Here is a 24,807-nt window from a genome sequence, read left to right as displayed (position 1 = left end):
GGAACGTTTCCGGACATGGGATCCTATTCCAAATATTGTCTACTCAGTCCCCTCTACTTGCCCTAGGAGTTTGTAAGGGGAATTTCCGAGCACCCTGTATAGAGATAGAGAGAGAGAGAGAGAGAGAGAGAGAGAGAGAGAGAGAGAGAGAGAGAGAGAGGCGGGGGGGGGGGGTAGGAACACAAAATCCTTCCACAAACTGCCAAGACTCCAACAGAAAGCTTGCCGGAAACAAGTTTGCGTGATGGCCTTGTCTGCTACTGCCCTTTTCCACTTTCTTATATATACAGGAGTAATGAAGTGTTTCCAACTCGCTTCTGAGTTGGTAGGAAAAGGGAAGTACATTTCATTTGATCCCGTCTGTACAAAGTCTGTTGGAAACAGAATTTCATCAGTGGTTCACTGCTCTTTCTTTGAGAAGTTCTCTTGTTGACTTCTAGCCACATTTAAAACCTTGCATTCTGCTATTTTATTTACTTTTGCCTGTCCGGATTAAGCGAAGTCCGGCTTATCGGAGTCCGGATTAACGAGGTTTTACTGTATTTTGTATTTTTAACGGTTAGTCAGTCAATCGTTTGCTGTGGAATGATGGTGACATCCTTGTGCAGTCTTATCGAAATATACGCTTAATTTAATTCAATTTTATATCAGAGGTAAGGTACAATTTAAAAATATTAGTATGAGAATGTGATGCCTATGACATCCCTCCGTGAAGTTTGATATTATCCCGGAGGAAGTGGCTGGATTCAACACTGTGATTAACACAACCCTGGAGCTTTGTTGCAAAGGCAACATACAGAACCGGCACCTTGCTCAAGCACAAAGGAAATGAAGCTTGTAACATACCCAGTCCTTTCTCAGGCCCTGCCATGACCCAATCAGCAGAAGTTCCCAGAAGTCCATGCTGAAGGAAAACGGCTGTTCTTCTTTTCCCCGGAGGCGACTTCCTGCCGTAGGGGATGCGGTGCACGTTGAGCAGGTAGCCATCTTCCGTCTTCACCGTGTGAGTTTCAGCAGGGTAACCATACTTTTTGATCAACTCCGGCTGTAAAAGAACAAAATTTATTTCCTTTTTCTGTTCATAGTTATAGTATACACTATTTCTATGTCATGAAAAGTAGAGCTGTAAGAGCGCCCCAAAATCCACACGTGTAAAATTTGTAATGTTCATTATGATGTTATAAAATTCTTAGTGTGAAGTTCGTTATGACGTTTCAAAATGGCACGCGCAAATATTGTGAAGTTCTTTTTTCAAGTTTCAAAATTCCATATGTAAAGACTGTGAAGTTCTTTATGACATTCGAAAATTACACATGTAGAGTTTGTGAAGTTCGTTATAACTTGGGCTCGGAAGTTGAGGAAAAAAACATTTTTTTTCCTAGTGTCCGAAGACGAGGCCCAAAATAATATATGTTCATTTTGGGTCATTGTAGGCCAGAAAAGGGTGGGTTTTATTTGTCCTTTTGCCTTTTTCGGCGCTTTTTTGGCTTATTGGTCCTTTTTAGCCTTTTTTAGGTCTTAACGGCTTTTTTTGCAACTTCATCTTCTTTCGACTACGTTTTTACTGCCCATTCTCAATTCGAATCATCATCAGTTCATCACCTCTTAAACATCATTTCTGTAGTAAAGAATTAAAAAAGAAAGAAAGAACAAAATATATTTGAACCATCCCTGAAACGAGAGAAAAACGTTTTTGGACGACTGAAGCAGGTACGGTACAAGGTCCTTTAACCGTAACTTGTCTGGAAGGTGTAAGTGGCAACTTTCTCTTGTCTTGAAGCTTTCAGCACGGTGTATACGACCAGACAGCACGCACCTGCAAAGATCTCAAGTCAAATAAGGAGGTGCCACGCACATTCATTAAATATGTAATTTGGATCACATTTAGTATGTCTTTTTTTTTAGGTCCTTTTTTTGACACTTTTAGGTCTCTTTATAGGTCTTTTTTTGGCAATTTATAGGTCTTCAACTTCCGAGGCCTAGTTATAACATTAAAAATTCCTTGTGTGAAGATTTCGAAGTTTGTTATGACGTTGCAAAATTCCACACTTACGGATTGTGAAGTTCGTTATGACGTTCCAAAATTTCAAGTGTAAAGAATATAAAGTTCGTTCTGGGGACCCAAACTTCTATAGTCGAAGATTATGAAGTTCGTCACGGCATTCAAAAATTTGCTTTCCACGCCAAACGTGAAAGTTTGTTTTTGTGCACTGTCTCGCTCTTGACTTTATATGCCCCCTTTGAAAGAATTAAGTCAGAATGCAAATGCAAAATAATAATATTACTTATTTTTACCCATTTAGGTTAATCGCGACGACGAGTAGGAACGATGAGTAGATGTAATTGATGAGAAAACACACACAAACAAACATCCACACCCACGCTGTGACTCGAACTCGGAACCTTTGGCAGGTGATCGCGGGACGACCACTCGATGCGCTCGGCCACTGAAGTGGCAACATATTCCCTTGGAGACGAAAAAAGAAACAATGGAAACACAATTGGATCGAAAGTTGCGTGTCTGATGACATTTTCGCTTGACATGTGAGGCGGAAACAGCAGCCTTGGTTTCAAACAGAGAGAGAAAGGGAGATTGTTTTGTTTTCTTGTTGCGAAAGATTTTTCAAGTGGAATTCCACTCTACATCCGAAACACGTTCCAATGTAGCCGACAACGGAACATCTAAAATACACAATAGTAAAAATAATCTGTGGTGTTTACAATTTAGAGTCGTATGGAAGTGTGTTTAAGGAAAGAATGCAATGACATGCCCAGGGGCGCCGACTTGTCAAATTATGGGGGTGGGGGCTCTGATCACTGAAATAAATTAATGGATGACACACTCCCTCCCTTTTTTAAGTTTTGGCCTCAGTGTTCGGAATCTCGTAAAAACCCATGAATTCCTCAAAAATATTTAAATTTTCATTTATAGTTCGAATCAGAATGTCAATTGTTCACGGATGGATATGCCACAAGTTTTTTGTCAACCATAATAGCAAAATATTCCCGACATTTAATATCTGCTACCACGGAGCGCAAAACATCTCCCGAATATATCAATGATCTCGTTCTGAATGTCATGTGAGAGCCATTTGTAGCCCGAACGTCCCATCCACTCTCTTAGTTCATGCACATCTTCTTTTCAAACTCTTTTTAGTAAAAATGTTAACAATACTCACAATTATATACTTAGTATATAGTAATAAGTCATGTGTTTTGCTGTATCTGGTCATACCCCCCCCCCCCCAAAGTTGATGGTCTAGAACATTTCATTTTTTTTAAAAGTTAAGTTCATGTGGCACAATTCAGAGTAAACTTTACAAGAGAAGCAAAATAATACATTAGATTCTCTTAAGCAAAATTAATTGGGGGTTCTGCTCCCACATCGTTAACATTGGGGGGCTCGAGCCCCCCCAAACTCCATGGAGTCGGCGTCTATGGCCATGACATATACTAAAAGGCGTAACTTGTCGGGGTCAAGGGGGCACTTGCCCCCCCCCCCTAATTTTCCGTATTACTAATTTTTGTTACACTCCTGCGACCTGGGCAACAAAGAAATTGAGAGTACTTTTTATGATTTCTCAAGTGTAACAATTATTTACAAAAAGAGTCCTGGATGCTATTTTTATGACATCGAAACATCGAAACTTTTCGAGTTAGGCGCGAAGTTCGATTCTGCCCCCCCCCCAAAAAGTTAAGCCCGAGGTTCAATTCTTTTTCCCCTCCAAAGTTAAGCCCTAAGTAACACCCACGCATATACTTGGCATTTGGTGGACCTCCCCGATTGCGTAATGGTAACGTCGTCGCCTTTAGTCAAAAGGTCTCGAGTTCGATATCCTGTACAGACACATCACATAGTGGTTCGGATCTCACTTCAATCCAGACCCAACAGGCACGTATCTAGAGAACTATATTTGGAGAGGGTGTTTCCGAACCAAGTGCCTCACATGTAATAACAGTAGTGTTTAAATAATAATAATTTACATAAATAATTAAAATAGGTCAATTAATAATAATTATAATTATTGTTGTTATTACATGAACAGGTAAAACGATGACACAACAACAGCACGTAGCCGCCGGCCTCCGTGGCGGAGTGGTTAGCACATAGTGCTATTACGTCAGGGGTTCCGGGTTCGAATCCTGGCCTGGGCATGGATGTTTGCGAGTGTCCATTCATCAATTTCATCATGTCATCACTCATCCCCATCTTCGCAAATTAGCCAAAAGTGGCACAAAAAAGTGTAAATTAAAAGAAAAAAAGCATGTAGTCAAGATATAAACATACCTATAGTCGTCCAACCTAAGATATTCATGTCAAAAATCTTTTAAATGGATTATTTTATTGAATACCAAAAATGTTGTTAGGTCCAGCTGATTAAATGTGAAATCCATGATCATTATAGTGGTAAGCTTGAATTATCGCAGGCATTTTCAACGCAAAGCTGTATTATCACAATCTACTCCTTGTCTTAATTCAAGTTCTGCAGAAACAAATCAACTCCCTATTATGTACAACCCTAAACAAGTATTTTGACGCCAGGGATCACGGGTTCGAATCCCGGCCTGGGTATGTTTGTGTGTCACTTCACCAATTTTATCATATCGTCACGCATCTTCATCGTCGCGATTAGCCAAAACTTGCAGAAAATTCAATCAAAACTTGGACTGGGGTGGGGTCAAACTGCCTGGACCCCTCCTTCAAATACGTCCTTGAGCCCCAATTAGTCTATCTGCGCACAAAGTGGACTTTAGTTTGCAACACTTAATAGCGGACAGACGGGTTGACGGACATCGTCGTGCAACTTAAGTCTTGAAAATTCAAAAGTTTCTACTTTACTTACCGTAGGCAAATGCGCATCAGGATTGTCTCTCACATTTTCGAGCGGCTCTATTTCGTTCGTTTCGATACTCCATGTGTCAAAGTCGACGCACGAAGCGTACGCAAACAACGAACCAAACAGCACACACAAAGTTTTCACAACCGAAACGCTAGACGGCATTTTCGATACTTTGCCGTCTGCGATCCTCTTGTATAATCGTTACTAGACCCTCGACGAATGGGAGAGCATAGCTCGCGTCACATGACCGGACAGGATATTACACACACAAAAAGGTGTTCCCCGTCGGATGAAGATCGCGCCAGTACTTGACTAGCTCAATGTCCAACATGCTGCTCACGTTAGCCCGACGAAAAAGCCGGTTTGAGCTGCAACTTCGTTTATGAGCTGTCCTTGAGACTACGCTGGAAGTAGCGCAATTCTCGTGGTCAGTAATCGGGTCACTGGAACTGCAGTTTCAGCCCATAATCTCGTCTTTTTTTTTTTTTTTTTTTTTTTGTGACTCACTTTTGTGACTGCTTCTGCCGTCAAATGTCCTTTGCCCGGTGCCTCACTGTGTTTATTTCCGTCTCTGTTCTCACATATAATTGTCACGTGTCGGTGTCTTGTTTGCAGAGAAGATGCTCACGTTTTACGATTCGATTTCATTTCAAACAGAGCCAGTGAGAAATTTCCGGAGATAAGAAGTTACACGTTGTTTGGAGTGAGGTAACTGAGAAAATAAACAAACGAAAGGTTGTGTAGCTGTGCCCGAGACCACGGTTTGAGTTGGAACTGAGAAGCAGTGGCGAGGGAACGTTTTTGATTTGGGAGGACAGAAAGTTTAATACACGTTATTGAATGTGTGTGCGTGTGTGTGAGTATGTATGTGTGAGTACTGTTGTATATACACAGACACAACATAACTATAAACATGATGGGACCTTCTCGATGGCGCAGTGGTAACTCTGACGTTGCGAAATCGAGGGGTCTCGAGTTCAATACCCGATGGAGCATAGGAGCCCGCAAGGGGGGGGGGGTGAGGATGGGCTGGGGACACTTGTATTCCTTGAGATATCTGAGAAAAGACAGTGTAATTCGAGTGGTGATATTTTATTATTAATAATAGTGTTTACTAGGGATGTGCCGAAGCCGATTACAGATGTATGGAAATCGGCCGAAATTGACACATCGGCATCGGTATCGGAATCGGCAAAAATCCGATATTTAGACCGGTACAGATTATACTAGAGTTTTTACCTTCTAAGTTTTATATTCTAGTTTTGTAAGATTTATTGAAAATTTGGTTATGATTCGTCATTATTGTAGAGTTTTTGTAATAAAATTATTGCAAACTCATTCAGAGGATCAACCTAACTATAAATCGGAAATAAAACAGTACATTGCTGAACCAGGATCTGTTGTTGTATTGGAAATTCAAAAATGAATATTCAAACCTGAAGCAAGTCCTGAGAAAATACTTGGGCATACCTGCTGCATCAGTATTCAGTGATTGAGTGTTCAGTGTTGCTGAACAGATTTGAGATAAGAGAAGAAGTAGGTTACTTACTTCCTGAAGTGCTTCCAAATCTCGTGTTTCTGAAGTTGAATCTGGCAGAACAGGAATTCATTTTACATTTCAAAGAACTGCTTGTGTACTAATGTTTAATCTCTTGAGAATCCATGTTCTTCTTAAAGGTTCACATAACATTTTGTAGATGCAAATGTACATTCGCATCTCTTTAGAATATATATGTATATACATATGATATGCAATAGAAATGTACATAGCAAATTTATTTTTGTCATGCTGAAAATAACATCCCATTTCTGTTTAATAATCTTATGTATCGGAATCGGTTAAATATCGGCATCGGTTCCAAAAATTATCGGTGAGTACATCGGCATCGGTAAATTTTCAGCTTCGTCACATCCCTAGTGTTTACTGTGACTTACAGTAAGTTATAGCAATTACTGCCATGTTGAACAAAATAAGGAAAAAAAAGTTTCCACCACAGACATTAGAAACATCTAACATGCCGTAACTAGGGGTACAATTGCATCACATGCAATTATAATCCCGTCGTTCCGGACTGAAAAAAAATCGCCATTTCTGGACCAGTTTGGGGACAGGAAATTTACGGACGAGGTGAAAATCTTCAGTTCTATCTACACGCTATCACCCCCCCCCCCTATAAATTGACTGTTTTGCACTTCTGGAATAATAGCTGTTAATCTCAAGATGCTTTGCTTTGGAATTTCTCGACTGTTCCGGATCCCGAAAAGTCGTCATCTGTATTCGATAATTACTTTTTAAAAAATATATACAGTACCCTGCTTTGACAAAACCATGGATTATAGATACCATGATGGAGAGCAGATTAAGTGGTCTCTGATATCTATGCACCGTGAAAAAGTACAGAAGATGAAGAATTGTTCATTACCAAAGTGATAGATGTTTATGGAAAAGAAGGAAGGCGAATTCAGTTTCTATTTAAATAATGAACTCAAGTCGGAATTTGTCAACAGCGCCAAGGTAATTTTGAATTGTTTATTGAATGAACTTTATTTTTATTAGAATTTTGAATTTCCATAATTTTTTTTTTTTTAACAGTCACATTAAATTGACAATACGTTTCGAGCGCGTATCTCTCATATCACGTAGGCGAAAGAATATTCAACGAGCCAAAAGTTGGTATCTAACAAATTGTCCCTCACGAAATTCACAACACAATATCATTTTGAAGACCTGAAATCAGACTTGGACAAAGCAAGTGCAGTTTATGTGCAAACGCCGTTGAGTACGAAAAACAAAAGTGAATGCAGTTGGACTGTTCTTTGTGGTTGAGTGCTGGAGGCAAGAAAGTCATGTTCCACTGAGTGGCAAGTAAGTAGGGTTTCTTGATCACATGGAGGGCAACGTGACCTATTTTGATTCGTACTCTTCGCCACCGGAGAAACAAGAAAAATGAGTGCAATGAAGGTTTTGCTACTAGCTGTTGACCTTGGATCTAACCATTTTAATTGTTCAAGATTGTAATTTTATCCTTTCCCTGTGCTGTTACGTCACTGCACCTATGGATTGAAGCCCGCTCTTCACATCGTTACAGTCCAATTAGACAGACATAAACAACAGAAGGAAGGGAAAATGAAGGAAAAGAGAAAGCACACGATGATTGCACGTTAATGAAAGACTGCAATCGATAATGGAGTGATCCAAAAATCTAGTAACCTCATTAAATATTCTATATAGGTAACATAATAGTCAATATATTGTTTTACACATCAACTCTCAGACATTCATTTGCAGACGTGAACATGAACATCCACAGGCAGTTTTACAGTAGGGGAGTGCAGATGTAAAATCGAAATTGTGTCCTGAAATGTTACACACATTGTATTCTCCGCAACGTCTTTTATTTTATTTATTTATTTAGTTAATAACATTTTCAGTACCGCAGAAACCATTTCAAACTGGAAAGAAATTATACTAAAATAGTAGACTTGTGTTAAAAATAAAACACATAACTGTACCAAGATTAGAGCCCCGAATCACAATAGCATTACCATTACATATATGTACACTTTTTTGTAGGTTGGTGATAAAGAAGAGTAAGAGTTGAAGATATCTTGGTTTGATATGCTGTTAAAGTGATTCGGTAGCCTTTGGCAACGTTGTATGAGTGAGAGTGTAGGCGTTGTAGCTCGTCATCACTCATCATGTGTCTTGGGTGTGAGTCATGGATATATTTGTTCAATTACTTGCAAAAATGACAACAGCGCTTCTCAGAAAAACAGGTGCTGGCCCGAAACCAGATACGCGTCCAGTCGGCTTCCTCTCAAGCTATGTCAAAGATACCGAACTGGCGTTCGAATCAGGACTTCAACTTTACTCTATCTGTATAACCCTTAACAGGAAGTATGTGTCTGACAGACACGCATGGTTTTTCTTTTCGTTGTGCTGGCAACCCTGTATGTTTCTGTGAAGCGAGCTCCTCAATACCTTCATAATATTTTTTTCTTAGTTTGGTGGTGTGATTCATTGTTGTCGGTCGCGCTTGTGTGTTAGCTGATAAGACCTTTTTTGTAACCTACCGTGTCTGAGAGGCACATACTTCCAATAACGTAAGTTTTTTTGCGTGTCCCGTGGACACATACTTCCAGTAGTGTAGTTTTCTTACACACAAGTATTATTGATGTTGATGATTAGAACTTAGTTATAATGGAGGAAGGACCTTCTACATCTAGGAAAAGGAAACTAAGCGATGTAGCTAAACTGGGTGAACCCAATTTTTGCGCCAAGGTTTTAAAAATGTGGGAAGAAGTGGAAGAAGAAGATGGGCTAGAAGAGGAGATGGAAGATCTATTTTCTGATGATGATTCCGATGTGGACCCCACGTTCATTCCTGATACATATGGTTCTTCCACTGATGATGAAGATTGTCGTAATTTCGAAGCTAGTATTTCGTCTGTAAGTTGCAGGACAAATAAAGAGAAAGACGTTCCGGCTTTTTTTCAAGGGAAGAAAGGATATTCTTGGGAATCTAAAGAACCAACAAAGACTAGACGTGTTCCTCGTCAAAATATAATACGAGGAATTCCAGGCTTGACAAAGATTGTTAGAAATTTAGGTGAAAATCCTCAAATGGAAGATATTTGGTCTCTAATTTTTGATGACGACATTATTGATCATATTCTGTTGTGGACAAATGTAAAATTAGAGAAAACAAGAATTAAAGTCAAAGAGCATCAAAAGAGCAATTACAGACCAACTCATAAGTGTGAAATAAAGGCACTTTTAGCTCTTTTTTATGCTTACATCAATTTGTAAGTCTGGACATGAGGATATGGTTTTCCTATTTTCTACTGATTCTATGGGTAGACCCATATTTAGATCAGCTATGTCAGTGAAGCGTTTCTAAATTTTGTTACTCTGCCTCTGATTTGACGACTCTGAAACAAGAGAAACACGGAAGGAGACAAGCAAAGTTGCATTTTCATAAAAAAAGAAAAGTTTTTCTCAATAATAGTTATTTTTTCTTACGTAGCACTTGCGTTGTGTATGTATTTTGAAATAAATTTTATAATATTAGATTATAAGAATAAATCTATGTAATACTTTGCAAGGAAACAAAAGTTTCGGCGTTCCGTGTCTGTCAGACACATACTTCCAATTATGTAATAAAAAATCATACTTCCTGTTAAGGGTTAAATGAACTGAAAGATACCAAGCAATTGCAAGTTTTTTAATTATTATTTTCCGTTTTTAGTATATTTACTTTAATATTGTCCCTTGTTTTGAACAATCATTGTTTGGAATCATAAAATTAAAAGAAGGAACCAAGATCTGAAGAACCACGTCAAGGAAAATAAAAATGGAAGATTTGTTCTTGTCAAAGTTCGTTTTTAAATCCACTTCATGCTCAGACAGGCTAGTAGCGGTATCTGAACGAAATGAGTAAAGAAAGTAGATATTTTCTTTTAGAGAACTTATTGTCAAAGTAAGTGTTATTGTCGCACTTAACTTTTAATTGTTTGTATGGAAATATTTTTCAGTTCACAGTAATGTTTTCATTTTTTAAAGTGTGTCTTTTTCCATTTCTATCTCCTCAAAATGTTAACACGGACTTGTATGACAGTCAATCAAATGTAAAGGTACAAGTCCAATAAATGCGCATAACGATGAGGTGACATAAACTTCGACAGTTCACTTCCAAAAATATAAACTTGCAACATTTTAGACAGAACACTTTTTATCCGGACGAATACTGTAGATACATTTCTGCCAAACCAGATGTCGTATACCGAATGCTGTGCACCAAACCTGAACTGTCATCGTTATGCACCAACATCAGAAACAACTATGGACGAGTATAAAAGTGTGAGATGTTGAAAAAATACAATTTTATTAGGAAAAACATTTATTGTTGATTTACGGCAAGTTGACCTACACTATAAGTATCATCAATGAATGAGTGCTTGAAAACAGCGCTTCATTTCACCACTAGTTTCCAGTACTACATGTCTACATTTCTTTGGTTCCACCAAACATCTCTCCACCTAGCTTCTAGGTAATATGAAGTGAACAGTATAATAAACACTGGAAGGAAAATACACACAATGTACATTTCTTTATAAATGTCACTAGTACATAATTAAATTCACGTATATTTCACATCCACTGTGTTCACTGAGTGGTCAGATCGATTTCTTGATGAATCGATATTGTTTACATCGACACTAAGTTGAAAATTTACACATTTGTGCTCTTAACGTTGCAACGAGTCTAAAGTATGTCCTGGTTCATGTGAACTGATTCATAACAGCGACAACCTTTTCGTAGACCAGCTTGTCTACGTTTACAGCAAGTATGAAGTCAATGTGAGTGAACTTGTCGTGTGGTACCCTGTAGTTTCCTATTAGGTTCGGTATTCGTTGTGCCAACCAGCGAACGTCCTAGAAAGTAAATACAAATGTTATTAGAATAAAATTAGCAGACCCAACAGATCAAGATTGAATGTTTCATATTTTTAGTCCTTACGTGCCAAATGTTGACAGTACCAATCATACCATTTGTTCTTTAATAGCATACAGTGTTAATTGTCCATTGTCTAGTGATTTGAACCAGTGTGCGAATTAACGGGGGATGTCGGGGATTCCCCCCACAAAGAATTTTATCCCTGGCAAAATACATTTATTTTTATCCCTGCCAGGGATATTTGTGTCCCCCTCACTCAAAGGAAATGAAACTGAAAGCATGTTTAACTAAGTAACAAATACAATTGAAAAACATTTGTAGTCATTAATGGTCCAGTTATGAAAGATTTCCTTGTTGAGGTGTACGTATGCAGCCTTATGATTTTTTTAAACACCGTTTTTCAACTGAACAACTCACCGAACCAACAGCAGGCTGTTTTCCACTAAAGTTTTCATGGCATAATTCTGATATTTGACATGTATTCAAGTTCACAAGAAACTTTTAGCGAGGTTCGCAATAGAAATTTAGTCATTCTTTTGGTGTTACTAGTTCGGTAGCTGTTTTTGTGCATGAGTTTTGGTCTTCCTAGACTGTAAATAAGCGTTTCTAAATTACGTGTAAATGTTATCATAAGATTTAATGGCCTAGGTTAGATCCACTGTTCTAATGTGTTTACTAATAGAACCGCCAGGCAATAACTGACCGGTAACCAGTGGCGGCGATAGGGTTCCAAAACTAATGGGGGGGGGGGGAGCAAGGTGCCAAAACTAGGGAGGCAAGGACAGTTTACTTTCCCTTGGTTGATAAGGTTTAGAATAGTGGGGTGACAAAAAGGGAAGCAACTGCCCCCCACGCCCCCCGTTATTCCAACACTACGTTTCGAGAGAGTTCTCTTGTCTTCAGGTAATATTCATTTGCCAGTGTGGGAATCGAAGCTACGACAGACATTTGATTTTTACTACAAATCCGTTGCTCTAACCCACTAATCCACACCGTTGGGGTAGTTGGTTATTATACTATTACTGTTGTGTGGCGAAATGCATGGTGCAAGTTATTAACACAGAGCAATTACCGAAAGTGAAGTACTATGGTAACAAAACTGAAATAATAATAATGTGGGCAGGGTCCAAAGCAAAGGATAGCCTAGGGGTCAACATTTTATAACCCCTCCCCTTCCTATGGCGTGACTTTATACATTTCTGACGGTAAACACCTTGCAATATTACTCAAATAGTTCATATCTATGTTCTTTGCACATCTTCTTCTTCTTTCTCTGACCCTGCCAGAAAAAAACACTGTCGACTTTGGCCAATGTTCCTGTATTTGTAGTATAAGATTTCAGTTACACAACTTTTCCAGTTCCCGTGTAATACGAATACGATACACGACAGATGACAATAATAAATCTTCAATTTTACACTTTTACATTCTATGTTCTGTTTATATTTCGATTTGACATTTTCGTGCGTATCCATATAGAATCCAAATAATGGGTGTGGATAAATCAGATAAAAGAGAAAGTAGAGACATAGGAAATTGAATTTTTAATCGTATCAGATTTTTATATAGTATATTTCGTTGGTGTGAGACTTGATCGCATTCCAAAAATAAATGTTGGGCATCTGGATTGTCTTTACCACATGTACAATTTTGTTGATGTATAATACCTATTTTCGCTCAATGTGCTGGTGTGCGTACGTGACCAGTTCGCAATCTATTAATAAAAACTATAACCTGTCTTGGAAGAAGACATCTGTGGAACCATGGTTGTCTTGCATCAAATTCCGCCAGCCATCTATATGTATGATCTACCATCGTCAATTGTTCCTTGCACCAAATTTTCCAGTGATTTTTTATTTTAATTTTAACTCTAGGCAATAGATCTGTATAAGGAAGTATGTTCTTCGCACAGACCTCTAGATACAGACTGGAAACGATGCACTTTTGTTTGAAGCCGCGCATTTTCGCTCGCGCATAGCCAGGAGGATAGAAATATGACGGAGCTTCGTATTATAGCTTGTTATTGTTTTCATATTTATGAAGAAATTATTTATTCTCACTTGTGAAGTGGATTATGCAGAGTTATATCCTTCTTAATAAACTTAAGAATTGCAATCTTCTGTGGTGCAGTATCTCAGAATCTTCAAAACAGTTGTTTCAAGTGGAAATATGCTCGCAGCCATGATAGTAAATTATCCCCCGGCTATGAAATTTTTGACTTCAAGTTGACCCATATTAAGAGGTCTGTGGTTCTTTGATATCTCCCACTGTTATTACAACCAAACCACAGACTAATTCCAAGTATGTGCACCACAATATATTTGTCAGTTCCCAGCTAGGAGTTTGGACTTCAAGCTTCGAAAATATAACATTATTCCTAAATCGAAACTGATTTACCAAGTCAAGCTTCATCGTTCACGAAACAAGACGAGACCAGTTCTCGTAATAGTGCCTAACTGAAAGTCTTTGCAAATTATTGATTGATTTAATTATGTTATTTTACGTCGGTTTTTCAGACACTTTTAGTTAATCGCGATGATGAGGATGAGCGATAATATGATGAAATCGATGGAAGGACACTCACAAAGAACACCCATGTCCAGGCCGGGATTCGAACCCGGGACCGCTGGCGTCGTAGCACGCTGTGATAATAACTCCGCGACGGAGGTCGACTCTGCAAATTATTGAATTATCATATCATTTCTTTACCGCGTTAAATAGAAAAGTCTCATTACTATCCTTGCCTGTATAAACCGTGTTAAAAATGTAAATATAAACATTGGTTCCCGTGTAACTTCCGGTTTAGACCAGTCCCCGTTGTTTGCAGTACAGTTCACTCACCAGCGACGATAGCACAGACTGACGATAGTGAAGAAAAGTATTTGTTCAAGTTTCACCATGAAGGAGTGAACTTGTTGAATTTTTTGGATGAGCAACTGCAGTGCAGATTATTAAAAAAACAACGTTTCTTCTTTAAACATAAAAAAGTGCTGTGAAACACTGAAAGTGTTCAACGATAGTTCGACTTGGATTTGTACATTTTCAAACCTACGGGTAGATGGCAGCACTAATTATTGTCTGATTACGCGTCTATCTTTTCTACAACCTTACATAATCACATAATCACATACGGAAGTAGGCTACAAACGAAATATAATACATCGGTTCTGATTGCTTTTCAATAAAATGGTGTTTTAATTAAGACTAAACCACATACATTTGTTTTGTGACGAGAATGTGTTCATAGATTTCATCAATAAATATTTAAAGGTATGTCGTAGAGTTATTTTTGTTCAGGTATATTTATGCATACAAGTATCTCATGTATTTATTTATTCATATTAACGTCCATAGCACCGTAAGCGTAACCGGATGTTCGAGGGGAACCAGATGATTTCGCATGCTCAGCGGTAGTCCCGGCTTTAACACCGTCTAAACAACTGGATCAAACAAATATGAAGTCCTGATTATAATATAATATGATGCAAATAATTATTTAAGAGCAAAGGTTTGAAAATTGCTGTCTAAAGCAACCAACAAACCATTTTAGATTTACCATCTAAACTTAACGATTATTCGGTAACAGTTTCATACATCGGAGACACATTTCTTCAATTTTACACAAGAAACTACTTAAGGAAATGAGTTTCTTCAAGGTTTACAACGTTCGTCAAGGTATTTTCTTTCATCGTGGAATATATTTGACCGGGAAATCATGTATTTTTCAAGAGAAATATCTCACCGACGCACAATTGCCATTGCTTTCATTTGCTTGCTCTACGACAACCAGATGCTGCGTACGTTTGATGACGTAAGCCCCTGTCAGTGTTTCAACCCTCTTTTCTTTTTTTTTTTACTATGTTTGCCTAACGTAACCAAACCTAACCTAACCTTATCGGAAATGGTTCGTGGGGCTATCCGTGAATGGTTTGTGGGGCTATTCGTGTATGGTTCGTGGGGCTATCCGTCAGCTACCCGGCTATACGTCAGCTACCCGTGCATAATGTATAATTTCCACCGGTGACGAACACGATAGTAGGTATTTTTCGGTGAAGAAGGTTGAAACACTGCATACCCACAACGTGAGTCAAAATGTGTCCGCCATAACGTGTGTTACGGAAGCGAAGAAAGGAATAAAAAAAAAGCACTCAGAATGTGAAAAATTGCGTTTGTTTTCGTGGAAAAAGCATAATAGCACCTTGAACTATGTTCCGCAATACACAATTGGTTTCGAACCATGCGAAACACAAAATATCAGATTTTAATGTGTCTCCGATCTATGAAACTGGTACCGATTATTCCTCTCCTTAGAGGAGTCATGAATTGCATAATAAACTGTGTTGTTGGGGAAGAAGTAGGCGTAGAACAAAGTCTGTGAGCTGCTTTACTGGCAGTTATCAGTGTGCAACGTTCAAAGTCTCATTGTTATGCGGAAGTTGAAAAGACGTGTGTTACTGACACATTGGGTTATTGGAGATAATCTAGTTGCTTAATAACACAGTATCCTCAAAATTTTAATCTCTACGCTTGCTATCCCTACAGGAGTTGTTCTACTCTAATACGAGGAAAACATACGAAACCAACAACAACTTAAATGAAACCGACTAATAAGAAAGAACCAGGGTGCTAAATCATTGAAAACTGGTGGGAGAAGGCAGATTTTAATTTACACACACAATATATGTATATGCACATTATTTTATGATTTACGTATTTATTACATGTAAAAAGTAATTTACTAAATATTTAAAAATATACATAAATACATTTATTTGTTACATACTGTATAATATATTATTATGTAGCAAACTAAAATCCCTTTATCAACTTGTGAAAAGAGTCTAAATGACAAAATAGTTGAAATGCATTTATTAAGTTTTTGTTTGGCCTTTGCTTTCTATTAATACGAAGGTATAAATTAATTAATTTTCACACTTTTATTTGTCTTGCATTCTTGTTTTACTTTTATTGGTTTATATTTTGGTGCAGATCTGGAGAGAGAGAGAGAGAGAGAGAGAGAGAGAGAGAGAGAGAGAGAGCATGCGACTATCTCAAACAGAGACATTCATTACTATTCGTTCTTTGTGTGTGTTTTCGATATTATCCTTAGCAAAGTAATTTGAAACCAAGACTCTAAGCATGGGCATTTCCAGAAATTTTTGTAGGTGAGGGGGGGTTCAGGCTGATAAAACTTGAATAGTACAAATAATAATAATAATATCAAATAATATTACAAACTAATAAAAATACCCATTTCAATATCCTTATGAGATTTTTTCACTCAATCCGTTCACAAAATGAGTGAAGGTCCAGCAAAATTGTTTTCCATTATTTGCATTTACATTTCATAAAGATAGTATACATAAATTCATAGCTATTAGATTTTGTTATTAACTTGTATGCACTTTGCTCAAGAAAAATTTTGAAAATTATAGGAAATTTTAATTATAAAGTTTATGTTTTGTGATCCCTCACATAAAAAAATCACATTTTTTTAATTTTTGAAAACTGTGGAAATATTTTATGTATTCTTTGGATTAAATGGCAAAATATGAAAATACAACCTGGTTCCTGTATTATACATTCAGTTTTTCCCGATCAAATGCATTTTTTACTTGTTTAACTTGAAAAGAACGATGCCAATGAAAAGCAACCCAAATTTAATGGATTAACTTAGGAATAGGTTAGTATTTATTTTATGCTATTGTTACTGATATCAGACCATGTACTTACCTTCGAACTGGTAACTAGATCATTTTCACCATAGAGCATCGAGACAGGAGCGACTATCCTGCTAAGATTGTACTCAGGTGGGTCTAGTTCACCATATAATTTTAGATTTCCAGGTGGTCCATGATCATAACGCCTAAATTTGCCTGAAATTAAAAGAAGAGTGGACATTGTTGATTACTTGAAGATGAGAAATAAAATAATATGGCTCGAAAATAACGAGCACTGTCGTAACTTGACATTTCTTTGATAAAGGAAAGTCCGTGCTAGATCTTTTACGTACGAGGAAAGTCATTGATATCATAGTTAATCACGTAAGTGTTACCTAAGCTATTGGCCTCTTTGGGAAGGGGTAAGGGATTTGCAGAGGAGTCCACTTGAGTCAACTTTATGCACAGAAAGGCTAATCGGGACCGGAGTTGAAATTCCAGTTATCAAGATTCAACGCACTAGCCCCTTTCAAGACGTGAATTCGCACTGTGTTAACCCTATCTTACTCTATTTTTCGATTTTTTAACTGTGAACATTTTTATAAAAAAATGAAAACATATTACATTGTTCCCTACGGTGTTCCCAATATTTCTGTATTACGTTTGTTCATAATATATAAAGGTAATGTAAATAGTAGGAGGCAAAATGCATCAGGCGCCATCTTTGAATGTGTGTCATTCGAAACACTCATGCCAGTGAGAGTGGTTGGTAATGATGGTAATTCTTGTAATTATTATAATTAAAAAACAACTGCACCTCCATAAGCAAGAAAGCCATTAATGAAAAATGATTATGGTTTTTGTGAGTATTAGTGAATGGTAAACTATGTGTGTGACACTGATGCAATAATTGGTTATTATTTCTTATTAATGATAGTATTTTTTCTAATTATTATAATTAATAAATAACTGCACAAATATAATAAAGAAAGGAAGCAGTGATTCAATAAAGAAAGTGTTTCTTGAATTGTAGTATAGCCCCCCTCAGCTACTCGTACAACACGGGTAAGTTAGGTTAACGCATCATAACAGAAAGTTTCAGTAAGAACTTTCAAGGATTGAAGCATTCGCATGACGCTTTCTATCGTTACGAGTCTGTTTGTTTTGTTTTTATCGTTTTCTTTCCTCTTTTTTTTGTTTCGGCAGAGTTTCCTGTGATTCATTGTTTTGCCTGCTACTTGTGTTTCATCCGAAATTGCATCATCATGCGTCACAAGATGTGAAACTCACCTTGCACGTTAGCCATTTGCTGTAATCTTGTGAAGAAACCAACCATGTACGTACGTCGGTCTACAGCTTAGCAGCGTAACGTGGTTTGAAGTCAGGAATAGTACAGTAGAGCGTGAGACATTTTTTCTCAGAGGGGGAGCAGTGCTGAAAGCAGGGGGGGGGGGGACATGGGGGATGATGCTATCCCAAAGTTAAGAAAATTCTCGCAAAGCATTTCCCACCCCTGCATTTTCCTTATGTTGATCCATACAAGCATACACCACCTTTCCCCAAACTGGGCAAAGCACCGCCCCCCCCGCCAGCTAGGAATATCGACATTGAGCACGGGGGTGAGGCATAGTAATATTTCATGTCTTGCCCTTTATTCATAAAAAAACCCTCATAATTTAGCTTGTAATATATACGTATATTACAATTCATAAAATTGAAAATAAAATAAAAAATTGACGTCGTTCTCGAGTTCAGACCTCAGGGTCCCCCGTCGTCGCCTTGTCATCAAGGAATCCCGGGTTCGATACCCGGAGGCACATAGTCCTCGTAACGTGTTTTCGTTGAAAATTCATTTTGAAAACGGGTTGCGGAAAATATGGTTGTGCAAGCCCCCGTTCTCACCCCACTGGCGCCGCCCCTGTGTTTCGTACACATTCCAGTGATTTATTCTACATATTAAGCATATTTTGAAAACTAGAAATAATATAAAGAGACTAGAAATAACTTTTATTCCAGGTTGGAGACCCAGACTTGTGGATTTCATAACGCGGCACACTAACCTCTAGGTCACGGAGGGCGGTAAGGTTTTGCGGAAGGGTAAAAATTAGTGCAGACAAGCGTTGCTGAAAGAACAAGAAGTGGGACTTGCAGGTCGATTGGGTCAGTAGTTTACGCGATTGGACGACACAGCGATTAGGAAGTTAAGACTGATGTTGCAACTTGACCAGCATGTAAAGAAGCCAGTCTTGAGCATAACAATTCATCTGGCTCTTTGACGGACCAGTTTGATAGCCTCGTGACTCAGCGTGGGAATGTATCACTTACGAGTAGATAAAGCGCCTCTATTTTCTTATGCATCTTCCGGGTTTGTGTCCACACAGAGGACTGGATTCCCAACCTACTTTCGTTTTTCATACATACATAATGTGTACATCTTATCGATAGAGCCCGGAATTTTAATTGATTTGATCTTACATTATTTACTTCGCATTTCTGACACCTTTGGCTAATCGCGAATATGTGGATGAAGGATGATATGATGAAATTGATGAAGGGAAACATGCCCAGGCCGAGATTCGAACCCCCGGGACCCATGGTGTCGTGACGAGCTGTGCTAACCACTCCGCCACAGAGGGCGGCTCCAATCAACTTTTTATTATTATTATTTGCTTTATTTTACTTCGCTTCTTGCGCCACTTTTGGCTAATTTGCGAAGATGAATGGACACTCGCAAACATCCATGCCCAGGCCAGGATTGTAGCGTGATGCAAACTTATAAAATATGTTATTATTTATTAATTTATCTGGAAAATAATGAATACAGAATTCATTAATTTCATATCAGAATCTGCCCGGCTCGTAACGTAAAATCCCAGGTATAAATGTTTGTAAAATATGAAATATATTGATCACTTCTTCTTTCTATTTAGTCACTGTTCTTTAAAATACGTTCAATTTTATTTAAAATGTAAAATGTGGGGGGTAATGCCCTGAAAGTTGCATACCAACTGTGTATGCGCGATGTTACATGTTGAAATACAGAGAAGCTGGGATGTTGAACGTGTTATATCAGTTCCTCGTTTTTTTGTACTGATGAAGCCAGTAACACAACACCGATTGTGCCCAGATTACTGCCTTGCCAGGAAGAGGTTCTAGATTTTGTTTTAAGTCAACTTTATGCACAGAAAGGCTAATCGGGATTGGCCCCTTTACCAGGAAGATGAAGACCCTGTTGTGCTGTTGTCGAATTTTCAACCCTAAGAGAGCGTGAGTGATGCAATCATCTGTGTACCACGTAATCCTGCCCCTGCGTTGACAAACAGGCTCGACTTTCTTCAACACATCGTTGTCACCTGTATTATGACTAGGCCAGTCAACAAGGGATGATTTTGGGGTCCAATAAGGAAAACAATCAGGGAAAGCTGGAACAAATTTTATTATCTTTTTAAAAGGATTCTTAACAACATATTAATTTTGCAGCCCTGTATCACCCCGGATTTGGCCGCCATCTTTGAAAAATGCGCCCAAAATCAGTTTTTTGCAAATATCTCGCTTGGAAAGCACTTTACTGCAAAAGAGGTTATGATGAAAAATAATCCACATAAAATTCTCTACAAAAACAGTTCCGTACATTTTTGTTCTAAGAAGCACCGTTAGGGTGCTAGAGGAGCGAGTAATAGGGGAGAATCGTACAGTACCGGCCGTCCTACAGTATAGTAGTTCAGACATTTGACGCTACATAGCAGTAGTTCACAGGAGTAGGAGGGAATGGTATGTACTCGTGTGCGCTATAGTACGGGATCACCCGCTTTCACGCAGTATTGTGAGAGCTGTGCCTGTATTACTGTGAAGAGTCAAGTGGCTGCGTGAGAGAAGTTATTTCTAGAGCCCTCGTATTCATGTTCGAGGTAAGTGTTTGATTTTATTGTCAGATTTAGTTTATTAGTATTCTATAAGGATACGAAAACATGTAAATAGTTTAGCAAAATGATTATAAACAACGTGTAATCGGAACTTTTGTTACCACCTAATGATCGTACAGTATCGGCCAGCGAAGTGTCGTCCAGTATCGGCCACACAGAATTTTGTACGCACCTACTGCAGTCCTGCTTACTTTTGTTTTCAGAGTAAGATAGCAGACGAGGAGGGCAACAAAAGAGGTAAATGGACTGAAGAGGTCATGCAAGAGGCGGTAAATGAGGTAATGACAAACGAAATGACAGCAAGACAAGCAGCTAATATATTTTGTTTAGCAAGAAGCACGGTAGGAGATAGATTGAGAGCAATTCAACGTGGTATGGATGTGGACGTGACACCTCAGATGGGCTGATTTAAGAAGACGTTTGATGACGAAATGGAAAGACAATTACTTTCGTATATGAAAGACTTGGGCAATAAGTTTATGCCCCTCAGTAAATAGGAAGACAACTGTAGAAACTGCACAATGCATGATTTGTCTGGAGTCCTTTGAGGAAGATTGGGTTCAGTGTATCTAATGTGGAGTTTGGCACATGTTGAATGCGTAGACCAAGAAAATATTTTGTATTTTTGTGACTATTGCAAAAATGTGATTTCAACTCAGCATTAACGGACTTTATTTCCACATTTGTTAACTACCACACCTTTGTACACATAGTTTACAGTTTCTTCATAAAACTGAAGCATTTATCAATAGTTGCCAACCAACTAAAATTAAAATATTGACTGGCCGATACTGGACGACAATTTTTCCACTCATTGAAAATTCAGCTTTTCGTTTTTTTGTATATATATATCTTGTAGTTCTGAAAACATTTCAGAGAAATTAAACCCGTGTTCCTTAAAGTAGGCATTGAGGTATCAAATTACTATGTTCAATCCGACTATCTCCTAATCCTTTATCAGTTATAATCAATAAGCTTAAGGTGGCCGGTACTGTACGACTCTCCCCTATCACTTATTTTTTTTTCTTCTTATTTTGCAAGAGCGAAAGACAAGGAAACTTTCTTACAAGGTAACTTCAGGGCTTATTTCTTATTGAAATGCCTATTCTAAATGTATTAGCCGCGGTAGCTCAGTCCTGTCGACCTCCGTGGCGGAGTGGTTTTCACAGCAGGCTGCAATGCCAGGGATCCCGGGTTCGAATCCCGGCTAGGATATGGATGCTTGTGTATGTCCGTAATGAGAAAAACCTAGAATATTAGCAAAAAGTGATGTGTGAAAGTTGAGAAAATGGTGAATGACGGGGAATACTACCGCATAGGAGTATTCCTTAACAACAACAAAAAAAGAGTCGTTAGGGCATCTGACCACCACGCGAGAGACTTGGGTTCGATCCCCGGCGGGGGGAGAACGGAGATTCTTTCCACCTGTTCAAGCGGCTCCAGCACTTACACAGCGTCGTATAAAGTGGGTACCTGGATGAAACTGGAGGTAAAGGTAGCCAGGGGCATGGTGCTGATCACATCACCTCCACCTTCGGCCGTGCTCAAGAAAGTGTGGTGCCCTAACTCCACACCTCTGCGTGAGACGGAACAGAATTGCGTGGTGGGGGAAAAACTACTGTAGCTACTAGCCGTTGACAGGAGCTTGTACTGCTTCGCTTCGCCCACTCGCTTTCTCCCCTTCTCTACTGCAATGCGCGGCCTTTCTCCAGAGATTCTCCGGCCAGTGTCAAGTTTTGAACAAGTTAATATTTGCGATGTTCACAGATCACTGAACCCTTTAGCCTAATTTTCTACAACTACGACGCGTCTTGTGGAACCTTGAATGTTTTTCACAGAATATAATGCGAAGAAACTCTGGCGGTGCACCTTCCTTGCCTGTTGAAACTTTCAGAGAGTGGTTCAAAGAGGATCATAAAGAGAAAGCTTTTTGGTTTTCCACATCCCTACCTCATCACCTACAACGGGTATGGGACAGTTTGTACTCTAAATAGGTCTTGTGATATTTTAGTAAAATATTATTTTAAATAAAAACTCTGGATCAACTGGATACAATACATCTCTGATTTTCACTTCGAAAGTGACTGATCCAGTGATTATCTCTCTTATTTCGTTCAAACTTGACATTTGCCAAATACTCAACATTGAAGACATTCCAGCATCATGAGCAGCCGAAGGATTGGTTTTCTAGTTCCCTGTTAATCCTGTAATTATTGACTTTATACCATCAAAACCAGGGAATGGTGGGTGAGAGAGAATCACTGGTAAAAGAACTGGAAGTCTTTGCTTATCCCTTCATATAAGAGACTTTCGTGCATCGACATGCAGCTCATTTATTATATCTGTGTACTAGTACGCATGCCAAAAATCCATTTGGTTAGCATTGAGTCAGTCACTTCTCTGCCATTCCTTCATGGGGCACATCACGGCTCAGTCGTTATATCTGACCAGATCAGAGACCAAAACTTTTGTGATCGTGTTACTGTGGTTTGATTGTTGTTTTAAGTCTACTTTATGCACGAATAGGCTAATCGAGACTGGACCTACAGGTCAAAATGGACTCCAAACCACCAAATGTGCCTCCACCGGGTATCAAACCTGAGACTCCTCGATTAGATTGGCGTTTTATTGTTAAATAGCCTTTTTGGACAAAGTCAACATGTTCCTTTGGATTTACCTTGACTTTCCAACCAAACATATTATCTCCTGCACACAGGTGACACTAAACCATTTCTTGTAAAGTACTGCATGCAATGATATAAGCAATTGAACCATAAATGACATGCTTAAAGAAAGAAAAATGTAATAAGTCCAGTTTTATAGAAGATATATACTGCAAAACATCATGTAACAGGCGCTTCCTTGAGCTCTGGGCTTGCAAAATGGGGCGGGAAAATAACGTAAACTTTCTCGCTCATCTAGCACCCAAACGGAGCATCCTAGAAGAGAAATGCACAGAAACTTTTTTGTAGAAAATTTTATGTGGATTATTTTTTATCTTAAACGTTTTTGCTGTAAAGTGCTTTCCAAGCGAGATATTTGCAAAAAACTGATTTTGGGCGCCATTTTTCAAAGATGGCGGCCAGATCTGGGGTGGTACAGGGGTGCAAAATTAATATGTTGTTAAGAACCCTTTTAGAAAAATAATAAAATTTGTTTCAGCTTTCCATGATTTTTTCCTTATTGGACCCCCCTTATTGACTGGCCTAGACGGGGGAAAAACCGTACACAGTGAAACAGAGCTGCTGTTTTTAACGTTGTAGAAGGTTTTGAAGTCAGGCAGGGAAGTTATACATACGGCAACACGGGGGCACTAGGGTACAAGCGAAGGGAAATATTTCCTTCTGCGGGGTCTGCGAGAAAAGTAAACAAATGACTGTCCACTTTAATTCGAGAGTTTAATAAGGTTTTTCTATTCTTGGTACGATCGTACGTCAAGAAGTAGTTTTCTACGCGGAAAAATATGCGAGTATGACTAGGTTAGTAAACAGGTCAGCTTTGATGATCGTGGTGTTGTCTTTGTGTGACGTGCGGGGTTTGTGCTAATTTTACGTGTTAGAAGCGAAACCAATTCCCCGATATTGCATTTACGCGAAGAAACCCTCTTTGAGCTCTACGTTTACAAGAAAAATAGCAATTTATTCAGGGTGGGAAATCATTAAACATTGGTAGTGGTGGGGGAAGGAGGATTATCTTAATCTATACACACATAAATATATATGTATGTGTGTGTATAAATTATTACATGATATATTTGATATACATACGGCATTTATATTGTTCTTAAATATAGCTACAAGTAAATTACGAAATGTTAAAACATACATTATTATCAAATACATATAAAGTAATAAATTTGTTACTTTTATACATATATCAGTTATATATAAAGTACAATACTGAGACTTTTAGTATCTAGTTAAATA

General features: G+C 38.4%; 2 protein-coding genes across 3 annotated transcripts in view; both read right to left on the bottom strand.

The window, feature by feature from the left end:
- Positions 1-5,200, bottom strand: part of LOC145993781 (lipase 3-like) — a 61,419-nt gene extending 56,219 nt beyond the window's left edge. Inside the window, exons 1-2 of one of the 2 annotated variants that reach the window (XM_083129574.1) lie at positions 4,845-5,200; positions 847-1,045 (exon numbers count right to left, since the gene is read on the bottom strand). In XM_083129574.1, coding sequence (XP_082985700.1) covers positions 847-1,045; positions 4,845-5,003 — 358 coding nt within the window. In that variant the 5' untranslated portion in view covers positions 5,004-5,200. The remainder of the gene's footprint in view (positions 1-846; positions 1,046-4,844) is intronic. The other variant, XM_083129575.1, reaches the window with a different exon arrangement.
- Positions 5,201-11,123: 5,923 nt separating this feature from the next.
- Positions 11,124-24,807, bottom strand: part of LOC145994477 (lipase 3-like) — a 43,232-nt gene continuing 29,548 nt past the window's right edge. Inside the window, exons 7-8 of the mRNA XM_083130611.1 lie at positions 17,032-17,174; positions 11,124-11,276 (exon numbers count right to left, since the gene is read on the bottom strand). Coding sequence (XP_082986737.1) covers positions 11,124-11,276; positions 17,032-17,174 — 296 coding nt within the window. The remainder of the gene's footprint in view (positions 11,277-17,031; positions 17,175-24,807) is intronic.

Source organism: Lepisma saccharinum, chromosome 10 (genome assembly GCF_977018435.1).
Source record: "Lepisma saccharinum chromosome 10, izLepSacc3.1, whole genome shotgun sequence".
Taxonomy (NCBI): Eukaryota; Metazoa; Arthropoda; class Insecta; order Zygentoma; family Lepismatidae; genus Lepisma; species Lepisma saccharinum.
This window is presented reverse-complemented; position numbering and strand designations above follow the sequence as displayed.